The 15,141-nt window shown below is 39.1% G+C and overlaps 2 protein-coding genes across 3 annotated transcripts in view; one reads left to right on the plus strand and one right to left on the minus strand.

Annotated features, from left to right (window-relative positions):
• The first annotated feature begins 1,179 nt into the window (after positions 1 to 1,179).
• Positions 1,180 to 7,832, plus strand: CENPV (centromere protein V). 2 transcript variants are annotated; one of them, XM_053456990.1, is made up of 5 exons: positions 1,180 to 1,837; positions 4,561 to 4,659; positions 5,722 to 5,791; positions 7,000 to 7,114; positions 7,585 to 7,832. In XM_053456990.1, exons 1-5 carry the CDS (start codon positions 1,545 to 1,547, stop codon positions 7,707 to 7,709), a joined length of 702 nt encoding a protein of 233 aa, XP_053312965.1. In that variant the 5' UTR covers positions 1,180 to 1,544; the 3' UTR covers positions 7,710 to 7,832. The 2 variants fall into 2 exon arrangements, with proteins under 2 accessions (XP_053312965.1, XP_053312964.1); XM_053456989.1 differs by having other exon boundaries at positions 1,183 to 1,840.
• A 1,062-nt stretch (positions 7,833 to 8,894) lies between these two features.
• Positions 8,895 to 15,141, minus strand: part of PIGL (phosphatidylinositol glycan anchor biosynthesis class L) — a 46,964-nt gene continuing 40,717 nt past the window's right edge. Inside the window, exons 5-7 of the mRNA XM_053456991.1 lie at positions 10,727 to 10,758; positions 10,111 to 10,244; positions 8,895 to 9,608 (exon numbers count right to left, since the gene is read on the minus strand). Of these exons, the coding sequence (XP_053312966.1) occupies positions 9,474 to 9,608; positions 10,111 to 10,244; positions 10,727 to 10,758 (301 nt within the window). The 3' untranslated portion in view covers positions 8,895 to 9,473. The remainder of the gene's footprint in view (positions 9,609 to 10,110; positions 10,245 to 10,726; positions 10,759 to 15,141) is intronic.

A 15,141-nucleotide genomic window follows, 5' to 3' on the forward strand; every position in this document is an offset into this window, starting at 1 on the left:
GTAGGTCTCTCTGGAAAATACACTTACCCTGCATAAGCAGTACTTCATTAGTATTGTCATAAATAATCGATTTATTGTGGTATTTGAGATTGGAATATAACTTAAATATTGCATGACTGCCTGCAGTGACCAACTCCAGATGTGCAGATGACCAAAGTTCATGTTTAGAGAGCTCTATTTAATAATCAGCATGTTTCTTCATGTAATGTCCTATTCAAGCTTAGTTTTCAAATAGAGGGACAGGTTTTCCAAACACATGTGTGGATCCTTCATCTAGAAAGGACATCAGGCAAGGGAAATTGAATTGAAGAGAATCTCAATGGCCTTAGAGATACCTACAAAGGATCTCATCCAATATTGAGAAGAAAGAGAGTTTGCAAAATCATTTGATACAGTTCTGCATAAAAAGTTACAGTACAAATGGAAAGCCGTAGGCTTAGGCAATATTGCTTGCTCAAGGATTGAAAAATGACTTCAAAATTTAGAGAGTTGCTGTTTAAATAAAGTATTTAGTAATGTGAAATCTAAATATATCTGCAAATGATTAGGCGAGTGATAAACATGAAAATAATTATTACCCGCAATGTCCATAAATGTAACAAGTACAAGGGCCAAAGTACTATTGTACACATCAAATGTGCAGGTATAAGTCAAACAGAGAACCTAGAACACAACTAATAGAAATCAATAATATTCAACTGATGAGGGACCCTCTTCGGAGAAAAAAAGCATCATTTTTATGATTAAATTAACAAGGAACACCCCTTCATAAATGCCAAGTACATTTTCACAGTGGGAGACATTCCAGATTTGTCAGATGTTGGCATAAATTTTTACAGATTGTGTAAAGGAAATGAATTGCATTCTATTTATTATTAAACCATTAAATAACAAACAGTCATTCGTTTGCCGAGTTTTATTTTTAAGGCTCCCGTGGTTGTGATGATCATTATCATACAGGAGAAGGAGATGTAAATGTATTGTGATGATGTTCTAACATTGTCTGGGATGGAACCTAAATAGGATCTCACCAAATCAACATGATCTCCCTCATCACACTAAGTGTAATCGGTTGTTGCAATACTTCACATTGTCAGGTGGAATCGTTTATCAGCAGGCTGGTGCTCTTATCGTGTACTATTTTCTGCATCACTGGCACTTTGGGGATTGGATATACCAACACGCTTTTATGAAATGGATGCCCGAGCTCCCCGTACCCCATCCACTGCCCAGTCTCCTCCCCACTGTAAGCGAGCATGGCAGGGAAGGGCTGAGCATGGCAGATAATGCGCTCTCCGCTGCCCCCTGCTGGAGGTTCAACAAAGCGAGCGAATTGGAAAAGGAATAGAAAGAGCTAAACAAAGCGAAAAAAGGCTTCACCTTCGTCCAGCGCGTTATTGATCTTTGACTCCTCTCTACCGGTGACGATTTCAAAGAGAGAGAGAGAAAAAAAGAAGAATTGGAAAACCAAAGCTGTGCATTTAAATATCTGTCAATACTGAGGTGACCCCTCGGGGTATAAAGGCAGAAAAAAACCTTGCAAGATGGTGAAAGCGAAAAAACCTACTGCAAAAGGGGGAGTCACGGAGAGAAGCACCAGGACTGCAGCAGGGGCCGGGGGGCCGGGAGACATCCCCAAGGCTGCAGTGCAGGCTCTCAGCTCTAAGAAGGGCAAAAGCAAGAAGGCTGCTGTCAAGACACAGGTGGAGACGGACGCCAAGGAGGAGGAAGAACAGCCTTCGCTGCTGGACCTGGGGGGACAGAGACAGCGCTGGGTCAACTTTGTCAAGCAGCAGAACCTGACTTGCGAGGAAGCAGCCAAACTTCTGCTGGATTCGTTGTGAGTATAGCGAGTGCAGGGCAGCCAGGAGACAAAGGGCAGATGGGGTATCTGGAGAGCAGCTGTGTGGCCGAATCCCAACTGAAAGGCTGGGACTGCTGCTCCTACCACATGGACCTGCAGCTCATACCCGTATCATCCAAAGCCATATGGTTGGCAGACAGTCAGCAGTTAAAGCTGATTTCAAGGCAGTTAAATTGTGCAGATTAGGACACGTGCCTCTCTGACCACATCTTGTTTTGGTGTCATGGATAGGGAAAGTCTAACTCCCATTATGCTCTGCACTGTATGTGTGTGTGTCTGCCTGTGCATTTAAGTGTGCGTGCTTGTGTGTGTTAGTGTCTGCATTGGTATGTTAGCATGTATCTGGGTATGTTAGTATGTGAACATGTGTCAGAACACCACCAGATCACTGCCAGAGCTTACATATCAATACAACTAGCAAATGAGATTGTAAGATGTATGTGATGCTAAAGATATGGACAGACTGTGAGGCAGAGAGGCATAAAACATGCATCCATCTGCCCAATGATATTTAAAAAAATGCTTCTTCATGAACACTTTCATTAAAACCAGAAGAAACGCAAAAGAGATACACAACCGCCCAGGACCTTGGCCAATCCAATAAATATGGGGCTATGGTCCACACCAGGAATACTTGTCACTGGTTACTAACACTCAGTAAGAAAGCCTTGAGTGGGTTATTTGTCTGGCCATTAATACATGCTATTTGCAATTTGGCTCTTTCTAAAAGGGAGCCACAACATCTTCATATGAAGGTTCAGGTGCTCATACTGCCCTATGTGCCCTGCTTGCTGCATGTATCACAGGCCATGTCGCTATATTCATGGGACAGAGGAATGGGACAGCAGATGTGTTAATACCCTTGAACTCAGAGAACCCTACCATCAAATAATAGAGGAACAAGGAGACATGGAGTAAAAAGTGTCTTAATACGGAGAGAGGAGAAAGGAACTGAGATGGAGGTAGGAAAGGGAAGGCTGGTGAGAAGAGGAAATGGGTAGACATGGTGAACCTGAGTCAGGGCCCACAGGCTTTGGCTTGTCCTGCCATTCACATTAAAGATGGGCCTATTAATTGCACAATACAGTGTAACTGGTTACTGGGACCTTTAAAGTGTTGCATTGTTTTTGTAAAGGGTAACTGCCCCTGTTTATAGTTTATGGTAAGAGTAAGCATTATTATCTCTCATATCTTCAGTTACTTTGGGTATAAATCACCCCCGTGGTTCACAGAGCTTTACCATAACAAGGTGCTAGTTACAAAATAACGCAAGGTGTGCTGAACACACCATTCATCTCTTTATGATGCATATCCCTATTTATGTTGCAGTATAATGTAAATAATGCCATACATTTTAGGTAAAGTAGGGAAAAAAATACCCTGGTATGTCACAAGCAGAAACCTGTATTGTAAATAACTATGGGTGTGTCATATTCTAAGTAAAGGTTATGGCATATGGTGTAATATTAGCATGTGAATGCAGAAATACAATATAATGAATTAATTGATGGGTTGCTTCCCAATCCCCTATAAAGACTAAAAAAAACCTCATCATGGGAGTATGAAACGGTAGAAGCCTTATTGTCATTATGATACCCGGAGCCTTAGGTGAATTGAGTGAATTCATATCATCAATTCTCATAGGTGTTATGAAGGACCAACCCTGGTGGACATCTCCTATTTGAAGACAACAAGAAAAGTATTAATGAAAATTGAATTTTAGATTTGTAACTTTTTCCTTTTAATGCTAGGCATTTCTGAAAAGGGCCTTTTTTGGGGGGAGCTGCATGTGGCAAAATAGATCCTTAACTAGCCCGTGGTCACAATATTCTGTTCATCACATTGACTTGACAATACATTATGAAGAGCCAAATCTTGGAAGGGGATTTATCTAGCCCTTGAATAACACATAATAAAATAAGATGTTTCATTTCTACTTAACTCACCTTCCGCTCCCTATATGGCTTCTATGGTTTTGTCAGGAGGAAAAAGGTTGTCACGCACAGATTTTTTATTAAAATCTCATATTCTAGTATTATTATCTGTTCTTTATATAACGCCAACAATTTACGCAGTGCTTCTTACAATACATATATTCAAGGGATATGACAAGACTAGAACTGATTACCTAACTGACACATTAGATAAAGAGGGTTCTGCTCACAAGCTTCCAATCTAGAAACTACTCGTCTATGGAGAGGGTTAAAATGTGTGGTTTTCATAATACTGTGAAGCAGAATCCATCTTCCCAGGCTGAATGGCAAAGAGAATTGGGATACATATAACAACCGCAAGAAACATTTGTATAGGGAGTTACTGTATCATTGAAATCCATGGATGAAAGCTAGAACTGCTTCAAAATGCGGTTACTATGGTGAGGTAACCATGGTGCTAAAAAGGATCAACATGGCTGTGTTGTAGCTACCCTTTCCTGGCTGGTTAAGAGCAGTTAGCTTTTACAGGGAGCATTTCACATAATTTTCCTGTGTCCGAACCCCTATCTCTGATCACGAATCCTAAACATGACTGTGATTTTTACATGCGGTTAATGGCTTTTCTGTGTTCACATAACAGAGTAGCTGCTGAAATCTGACTGTCCAGTTAGGTATCTCCTTTTAAATCTCTTTTGGGAATTTACTTTGCATGTAAAGTACTTTGTAAATCTGTGTCCCATTAAACTGTCTCTGTGTCCTCAGTGAATACAAAGGGCTTGTGAAGCACAGTGGAGGCTGTCACTGCGGAGCTGTGTGCTTCGAGGTCTGGGCATCTGCTGATTTACATGTCTTTGACTGCAAGTGAGTTACAGAAATTCTCGCAATATATATGTATGTTACATGAATCTAGACTGATTGTGTCACATTTATAGTGCTGTACATATCAGTATGTGTAATAATCTTGATGACAAAAAATTGGTATCAGGAGACTGCTTGATGAAAGGGGGAAGCCTGGCATCTTTCCGTCTTGCTGGTGACCTTACTCATTGATATAGGGGCCCAAAGCACATCTGCTAGGTGAGGCACAATGCATGATATCCAGCCTTGTCCAACACATGGCCACCATACGGTACTGAACAGAGAATAAAGATAGCACTGAAAGGAAACAGAGTCTAAATACTGCCTTTGTTAACATAGACATTCTGGTGTTTGTATCTGAAATTGCAAAAGTAAAAAAACGATCATTTCTAGCAGTGATCAAAAACCTTGTTGAACTCCAAGGACTAATGCTATTTTATGTGCCATTTCCAATTGTCATAAAGTAATTAACATATTAATATATTTTATTAAATACCAAGCCTGACAACCTTCGTTACTATCCAACAAACAACCCACTATATCAACTGATGTAGAGATGATCAGAGTTACCTGTACATAAGTATAATAAATGGCACCTTCACCTGCCTACAAAAGAAAAGTGACACCCGTGTACACATCTGTAATACACATCTTTGCTCCATTATCAAAGATACATCCAGCGAGGATGTATCAATGCCTCCAGGGACCTTTGACATCAGTTGGGCAGTCTGTACATCACACTTACTAATGACAGATCAAACCCTGACCTTGACTAATCTTACGTGTTTCACTCACCAAGCAATGTTTTTGTGTAAATGTATTTAAGGAGCTTTAATTTGAAAACACACCTGATTATGCTCAGCCAATTACAGCACCACCTTGACTCTTACTTGGTTCCTGAGATATTGTGGGATATAATTGTTTGCTTGCCCTTTAACAATCTCATCAATAACTGTACATGATGCCAGTGGCTAGCTTTGGTTGTATTGCTGAATGCTTTCTCTTTATATAAATTTACAAGATGACGCTCCTCATGTAGTTAACTCTTTGTCATTGTTTGTACAGTTGCAGTATTTGTGTAAAGAAACAAAACCGACATTTCATTGTCCCTGAGTCACGTTTCAAGTTAGTGAAGGTAAGAGGCCGGTTATCAGTACCTTTGATATAAAGTTACAAACACACACAACATGTATAAGATCCAAAGTTTTGTTGAACATCATATGGCCTGGACAAAGCATGTGATAACTGTACAAATGTTGACCATGGCTGAAAATGTGCAGTACAGTATAGCTAACGGCTTTGGAATGGAGATGTTTTTCCATCCTGTAGGTGTCGTGTGCAGCTTTTATTGTACCCTGTAGCTAAAGCTCCTTCTCTGGCACAATGATATCAGAAAGTGAGATTTCATAGTTACAGAGCTCGGGGGCCCTGCTTATACCTATATTTTATGTATATATACACACTATATGGAAGTATTGGGACACCTGACAAAAACAGGGAATGTCATGACATTGCATTCTAAATACATAAAGATTAATATTTAGTTGACCCCCCCCCCCTTTGCAGCTATAACAGCATTGTCCAGAATGTCTTGGTATGCTGAAGCAATAAGAGTGATATTTGATATATGTACATGTAGAATGAAGTGTCAGTATTAAGAATTTGTGCGTGTGTCTATATGCGTAATTTCCTAACACATCCAGCTGTTGTCTTCCTAAATTGTTTGCTGCTTATTACTTTCTGCAGTTGAATAATAGTGAATTTGTCCATACAATTCAGCTTGCACACGGTGTGATGTCATCCTATATAGTGACACCTTTGAAAAGGTGATTCCAAAACAATCCGACTTGAAAATTACTGGCTCTTATGTTTAATTAGTATTTACTAGTAAAACTTTTTTCCTATAGGATAGTCTTATATTCAGGCTTTTTCTTTTTTTCCTAAATATTCAAATTGTGGGGGGGGGTCATCTTATAATCAGGGTCGTCTCATAATTGAGCAAATACGGTAATTGTGCTGCCTTCTTCAATCTGAACAGCGCTCAGGGAATATGCAGGGACTGGAACCACGCAGAGCTGTTAAAGATTTATGTATTGTTATATAATGTCCATTTTCCTCCTGTAACTGTTATCAATACCACCAGTTCTACTGCCTGAGTGAATAAGATAAAACACAAATATTAAATTATGAAAAGAGTTCTGTCTCTGGCAATGTGATCTACCCTGGTCCCCAACCATACTTACCACCACAAATTACATACATTTTGTTATGCTTTGCTACAATTGAAAACAATGCGTCTGTTGTGTGTATCATGTTGTTTTATATTCTCTTCTGTGCTTCTAGGGTGCAGAGAGCCTGACCACATACAACTTCAACACTAAAAAAGCTCAGCATATGTTCTGCAAATTCTGTGGTGTGCAGAGCTTCTACAGACCTCGTTCTAACCCAGACGGCTATGGTATGTAAATGTACAAGTCATGTAAAGGTGCTACAGATACATTACAAAACATACAAAAAAAAATTAAGATGTGTTTTTTTTAACCTATCAATTCCTGAATAATTAAGTGTTCCTGGAACAATATGAGACATTTCACATGATAAATTATTTTATCAGAGTAGGTGCAAGAGCACCTTTAACAAACTGTAACATGTCTTCATGACAGGTGGAACCAGCCACTAAAACATAAGAGATGATATGTAACTGATCAGATCTCAGATCAGATATTGAAAGGACCATAGTTATTTTTATGCTTATTCAGATCACCCACTTTGTTATGCCATTTAGCCACACATAACATTATAGAGTTCAGATTTATGAATAACTTTAACATCAGTTGGATATTTTAAATAAGTTTACTTGGTTTTGGAAATATTCCATTTGCATGTGATCTCCCCAAATTTATATTTTCCCTCTTGTGGCATGTTTAGGAATAGCCCCACACTGCCTGGATGAAGGGACTGTGCGCAGTGTCCATGTGGAGCAGATCAATGGGAAGGAGTGGGAGAAGGCAATGAAAGAACACAAGACCATCCGTAGCATGTCGCAGTCCTGAGATTGAATGTTCTTCTGACGTGGATCTCCGTCCAACAGCTAATTTTATACATCCTTCGCAATGTGGCCTATCTTCTTAAAATTTAGTGAAATAAATCTTTTTTTTCTATAGACTTACTAACAACATATTGTGTTGTATGGTTACTTGGATTATTGAGTTTGAGTTCAGTGTATGTAATATAACCATGTAACATGTAATATAACCAGGAAAAGAAGGTGCTCCTTAAAGCTTGGGTCTCTATGGCTGTAGGTCGATCATCTCCTGTAGGTCTATTCAACCAATTCATGGTCCATCTATCAGTACCAGATCCTTTATAAGCTTTGTCTTTCCCCAAATCTATTATCAAATTAAATTAACTACACAATAACTCAATTCATTCTTCTAGCCAGTAAGTTTGCCCCTATTTCCCATGAAGAGTTTCTATTTCTATTTTTGTGGCTTTCTCTTCTAATACAAAAAACTAGGGCTGGATTTGGGATGTGCACCATTCCACTTGAGAAAATGACGACAAGTAAATATAAATATCTAATCTACTGAATAATGTCAAAAACTTTTGTGACCGCAACAAATTATGAACACTCGTATACGCTGTATAATAGTAAATTGAGGAGCAGTCAATGGGGCCATCAGATACTGAATGTAATATTGAAGAGTTGAGCAACAAAGCTCCGTTTCATTTAAAGAGCCCCATTCATTAAACAATTATAGGATGACACTTTGCAAAAGGCAAAATTAGAACAAGAGGGCTATAAGCCATATAGAGATTAAAAAAACAGTCGAACCATTTGGCCCGTCCAGTCTGCCAATTGTTCATGACTCAAACTCCTATCAGTCCTTGGTCTGGTTCTATTTTGAGGATAGCTTTATGTCTATCTCATGCATGTTTAAATTCCCACCAGTTATTCCAGGAGACTGTTTAATTTATCTACTACTCTCTCAGTAATGTAAAACTTCCTTACATTATATCTATGCCCTCTTGTTCTAACACTTCTCCTCCTTTAAGCATTTAAATGTTTCTATTACAGCTCCCTTCTCTCTTCTTTTCTCCAAGCCATACGTATTGAGATCCCTTAGTCTTTCCTAATAATTGTTATCCTGCATCCATTTTTGTAGCACTTCTTTAAACTCTCCAATGTGTCAATATCCTTCTGGAGATAGGGGTCTCCAGAACTGTACACAATAATCAAGGTGAGGTATGATCATTTATTGTGCAATAGTTGGGATAGAAAGGTAACATTTCTTTTAACCTACATCAGTCTGTATCAGACATGTGTCCCGTCGTTATATCAAAGCCAGAATAAAACGTGAACCAGAAGTCATTGGGTGCAGCAGAAGTCAATTAACTTGACACAAATATACATTCAGAAAATTAGTGAGCTTTAAATATATGATATCATTTTGTTTATTTCTTGAACTATTTTTTTTAGTTGCCTAGCCCAGGATTTGGTGAACAAAATCCTATGACACAAGGTAAATGCTCCGTTAAACAGTGTCTAAAATAAAATTAGTTTTATTAATTTACCAAAGCAATTTCTTCCAACAATGTTTTTGAAACATCAGCTGAGGAATATCGACCAAGACTGACCTTACTATACAGCAGCTTTTTAAGGTGTACTACCTTGTGCCAACGGTCCCACAGAGAGAGAAAATATTAAACCTCTGCTCCTTGCTTTATTACGCTGAGATTGCTGTCCAGCCAGCAAGATGAGATGAAGCCTATGATGTTTTGATCACCTTCCATGCAATTAAACATGTTCAATGTGCTTATCTGTCTTTTAGTGCAGGATCTTCAGTCTTACAAAGGAGGAAACTCAGGGAGTTAATCATCATGTATCGTGAAAACTGTATGTAAACATGTCGGAACCAGAGAAGTTGACTTTGGTGGCGTTTCATGGCCTCCTAAAAAAAGGCCAACAAGATTATTATTATTAGTTGAAAATATTTTATTATTTCAATTTTACAAGAAATTTAACGCTTTATATACCCATGTAAATGAGAAGTGAGCAATGTTAAATGGATCTGAAAGGGTGTTATGATCTCAAGGTCTGTTTGCCCTCTGTGGTATGCCGTCCTTCACTGAGCCAAACAAACCTGGTTATTCACCGGTTGCTGCTGGTTTTCAAGCATGGGTATCATCACCTTTACATCTAGATTTTACATCTAGATTTTATTGTTGCTGTTTCATAGCTTTGCCTGGTGAATATTAATGTAATATTTTGATGTAGCTCAACATATGGGGAGAAACCTTGGTGCAATTGAATGCCATTTTTAATGCTCTCTCTGGCCACATATTGTAACAACTGATGCTACCCCATCTTATTTTACCCATACAGGAACAGGGGTCCTGTGAAATATTGTTTTGGAAAGACTCTGTTAGACTGCTTGTCATAAGAATACCTACCTTAGCTTTTTTGTACTGTTCCCCTGACAATACAAAGAGGACATCCTGAGGGCAGAACCAGCTGATGGGCAGATCTAGGACAGAAAGGTACTTCCTAAAAACATTCACAGTCTCCAGAACAAGAACAGAACAACCTGGAAAAAGAAACACAACATATGAGCTACTGATCATTACCAGTAAAAGGCACAAAATATTCTTAATGGAGAAACAGGATCACCAAAAATATCTAAATAACATTAGAAATAAAGAGAAAGGGAGGCTGAGGCAGTTAACATAAGAAATAGAGAATTGATCCTTTAAAACGAAAGAATGGTGAAACAATTCAATTAATTAAATTTAAATTCTTCTTCAGAAGCTATGGATCCACACAAATATATACTCAGAAACTAGAAAAATGTCTGCAGCCTAAAACTATCCAAAAGATGGAGCTCTAGCCAAAAGAAACTTCTCCATAACCGGCCAATTTCCTCTCTTCCCACTTTATATTATATTCTATTTGCTATAATATAATAACCAATGCTTTGCTTTTTAATTGGTCTTCAATACTTAATATGAATCAATTATTACCTATTTTATTCTACATACATTGTATATGTATTCTCCATAACACTCCTACCTTTTGGGAGTCTTCTGGAAAAGGATAAAAGCCTGTGGAGATGAACAAGAGCAGGACAGAGAACGTTATGTGTGTAACTACACAACGAGCAGACACAGCCAGTGACAAAGAGTACATGCTCCACTATTATTGAGGAGATTGGTTTCATGCATGTATCGTGTTAGACAGCATATGTCGCTGTCACTACGCACGGGAGTATTCACTAAAATGGGAAGTTCACTGACCTCGCTATACATTACAAAACGCAGACCTCCGTGAGCTTCTCCTGCAGGAAAATCTGACCTGGCTCCATAAAATGCATAGTTAAATTAATTAGGTAACACGGCAGAAATCTCAACTACAGTAAGTATACATAATGCAGGGCCCACTCAGCTCTTATTACAGGAGAAGCTCACCAAGGTAGACGTGCGTCATGCAGTAATACTGTAGCTGACATATTAACGGATATGCAAGTTAGATATATGCGCTGCTGAGAGCCTCACAGTGCTATATACAGAATGGTCTAAATGATGTATGTGACTGTATACAGGCATGCTCGGCTTTAAGCAGAGCGCAGCAATGACATCATATAACAAGCTCTCCTCTTCAACAGGCTGGGAGATGGATGCAAACTCAATGCTTTGCCCCAAGCCCAACTTCTAGCCACATCCCACTTAGGCTGCCAGTAATTTTGGACAGCATGTACTACTAAAGGAATTTATCAAACCTATAGCATGTTGTCTTTAATTTCAACCACTGTAGCCTCCTGGGGATTTAAGTGTTAAGAGCGCAAAGGTTAAGGTTGGTGTTATTGTATCATTGGCTTGAGAAATATATGTCCAAACTCCAGGTTATTTAGAACTGCTTAGTTTGTAGTTTTGCTGTCTTCATTGCGGACGTCAGTAGAGCAGCATTTAATTACATGGCGCCGAGTTTAGTTTTGGGTGCAGTATTTGAAAACATTGAATTTCTGTGTTTACACAACATGGTGAAAGAAACACAAAATGTACAACTATGCCAAGAAGGAATATTCAAACTAAACAAAACCAGTGGAGAGAAGGCATGACAGTGTCGCAGGCCATCCCCTACCACAGGTGGCCGTAGGTATAGAGGGACTGCATCCAAATAACCCACATGAGGAGTTTCTCGTATTATAGGGGATTTATAGAATGCCAAATAAACTTCAACCATTAACTGGATGTATGCTGGGAAATTATTAGTGTTGATATCGCATACATTTGATTGGCTAACAATACTCCCTATTACTAGAATGGGGTTACCACTGAGCATGTGCAAGCAAGATGTATACATACAGATGCTTCCTGCTTTCAGCACAGGCATCTGGGAGAGGAGTTAAGATTAACAACACCTATCACCTTTAGCCAGCCTCTGGTGAGTATTGTGATGGTTGCAGTTTAACAACATGCACAGATGGATCCCATCTCTTTAAACACGCGCTGAAAGGGTGGCATCAGAGACTGAAGAAAAACCAGCTGCAACAGTATCCATGATACCATCTGCTGATGGGTTAATGTGTGGCCTTTTATATAACTGTTACCATAGAAACCAGCAGTGCTGCATTCACCATCATGGGGGGTCAGCACTTACAGCGTTTTCTAAACACATTTGAAAGGCCAGAACAGCATGAAAGGGAAGATTTGCAGGGCCCTGGGGAACTTTTCTCAATGCCGCTACTTTAAATCAGGTCTGACAAAACAACTACTTCAGTTTAACGCACAGGTGACCCGCTAGCAGGATCCAGCGTTGTGTTTTATTGGGAACAAAAGGTCCTTGACTATGTGTGTGCTGATGTAGGTTGCTTGACAAACGTCACAGGCGGCACATCCTCAACCTGTCCTTCTCCCGCCTATTGTATTTTACAGATCTGTGTTTTCAGGTCACATCACCCATGTTACTCTTTATCTATATGCACAGCAAAAAAAGTTTACAAAAAGGAGAGTGATCCCTGAGTATTCTACCAAGATCTCTCTGTTCTTTAGTATTAGAATATGATATTATATTAGGACAAGGCATTAATGATATGCGTTATTTCACAATGACTGACGAATAAAGTTACAAGGTTACATTTTGTAACTAAACACATAATTTATACTAGATAACTAAAAATATATGTAATGAGAGTATAATGAGACAGTGTTTAGTTTTATAAGAATATGCAGAGCCTTGCTAGTGCTGCAATCCTTTAGAATGTTAAAATGTTCATTACGTTTCTACCTATTCACTAAACTGAAGTTACAGGAAACACATCAAGTCGCCCAATTAGCCGTGCTTTCTGAGGAGCTAACTCTGGCGCGTTTCTCTAGCGAGTTTTGGGCCATATTAATGCAGATTTTATGCAGTGAGATTTTTTGAAAGATAAAACCGTGTCTTAGGCAGCCCTTCTGTTTATGTGTCACGTGAAACAGCACGATGGAATAGAGAATGGTCAAAAAGAGCCAACAAGACCCCAAGCAAAGACATCAAAGGGTCAATTTTGAATCTGCTAGGTAATAGGGAGAATAAGTAATGCATGCAATGACTTTGTTTTCAAGTGTTGGGAGAAGAGGTGAAGTAGCTTAAAAATATATACACAAAATACGAGTCAAAAGAAAGCAAACAAAATGATCTTGTTAATGTACTAAAATCCTTGAAAACACTAACGTCATCATATCTGCTGACGCTGGTCACAAGGAACCAACAAAAGCAAATTTTATTACCGCTAGATATTCCTGGTACTCAGGAGACTCAAGAATTACCAGAGATACTGTTTCATAATGTTTACAACGCTAACATCAGGTTAATGATTTACTCATTTTATTACTTATCTCAGAGTAACAGATACAGGGTGCATAAAGAGGCCATGTATAAAGAACATAACATATTCAAAACCAGCTGTCTAGTGTTACTTGACCACAGGTGTAAATGTCCATCACAGGCAGCTTCTGGTAAGAATGCAACTGATTTAACTATTCAACAAAGTACAAAAACAAACCGAGGCAGCAGTTTCCCTTATGCTGCTGTATTAAATTGTGATATTTTGATACCCAGACCTTAGTCACGTTTATCTAAGCATGACTACGTTCAGGGGACTAAAGGCTGTTATTTAACAAAGCATAAGAAAGCAGATTAAAAGTAATGGTGGAGCTGCTGGCAATATTGCCGAGCTGTATATTGACAGCTCTAACGCCAAACCCAAGGTTCTGCATACACCAAGTATGACGATGTGCTTTAGGATTTTTTTCCCTCATAGAAATTGCTCGAACTAGCCGAGTTCTGGAGTTAGGGAGAGCTGCATTGGTCTAGTAATGAAGGCAGAAAACACCCTTTGAAGCCAAAACACCTAGCAAGACAAGGAGTTTGAGTTGGCTCCTCTCTGGCTCGCACTCCTCTACCATTCATGAGCCAGACTTGAACCAATGCCGGTTCTCCCAGCGACGATATTCATTGCAGCGCCATTCAATTTACAAAAAAAAACAGAACTTGGTAGTAAGTTTACAAAGAAAGTTGTCTCTCCTATTTGCTGAATTCATTAATGGCAATTAAATTTAAGTGTATGTTTGACAGAGCATAATAGGAATGCCTTGGCCTTGGGTCTTGGTTTCCACATCTGTATGTGCCAAGTGGACAATCTCTGGTATATAACTGCTAGGCAGTAACACCGGGGAGACTGTCTGGAAACAGAGGTATATGTTATGTGCCATCACACCTAAGAGTAAATGGGAGGGGGTGCGAGGGTGTTGAAAAACATTTAAATGATACTTTAATACTTAGAGGAAAACTTTCCAAGTATAAGGAGAAAGAAAGATGAAGTAGTTATGAGGGAACAGAGAGAACATGAGTGTCAAGCTTTGCTTTGTTGAGTTGTAAGCGGGCAGACAATGCCAGAATATGGTACAGCCATGCACAAACTTCCAGGCATTCAGCTTTGGGACGAAGTGCGCTGAGAAAAAAAGGTGGTTCTGTGCCTATAGTCGGTTTGTTGTAAGGCGGTTGTAACAAACGGTGCCAATTTATTCTAATGCCAAGAAGCATATATCATTCCAAGGTGTTAACGGCCGTGAAGTACTCTATACACACCGAATTCAGTGAAAGAGAAATAGTGCAGGACTTCAGTACAGTCTTGGGGTTCAACAACTTGTTAATGTTAAAAATGAACTTGTGAAACAAAAAATATCTTTAATTGACCTGGTGTATGTTTTTCTTTAAAATTCTAACACCACATCTACCGTTTTCCATTCACGCAAAGCTCCCGGTCACCTCAGACAAACTCCATGATTATGTGGGTAGCTGTGAACCAATTCCCCAGGATGGATATCTGAGCATACACACTGCTAAAGCTGGGAACACAACGGGAAGACTCATTTGCACCCCATTTAAGGCTTCTAATACAAAAAATATTTAATATATCTCCTAATGGCAAAGAGTCAAATCAATCC

The sequence above is a fragment of the Spea bombifrons genome, chromosome 2 (assembly GCF_027358695.1).
Source record: "Spea bombifrons isolate aSpeBom1 chromosome 2, aSpeBom1.2.pri, whole genome shotgun sequence".
In the NCBI taxonomy this organism is placed as follows: Eukaryota; Metazoa; Chordata; class Amphibia; order Anura; family Pelobatidae; genus Spea; species Spea bombifrons.

Bases quoted from the DNA above. Each gene is read 5' to 3' on its own strand.
- CENPV (XM_053456989.1), top strand. From the start codon at position 1,545: ATGGTGAAAGCGAAAAAACCTACTGCAAAAGGGGGAGTCACGGAGAGA. The intron at 5,792-6,999 runs GTAAGAGGCCGG...CTGTGCTTCTAG, and splicing joins CACGTTTCAAGTTAGTGAAG to GGTGCAGAGAGCCTGACCAC. The intron at 7,115-7,584 runs GTATGTAAATGT...TGGCATGTTTAG, and splicing joins TTCTAACCCAGACGGCTATG to GAATAGCCCCACACTGCCTG.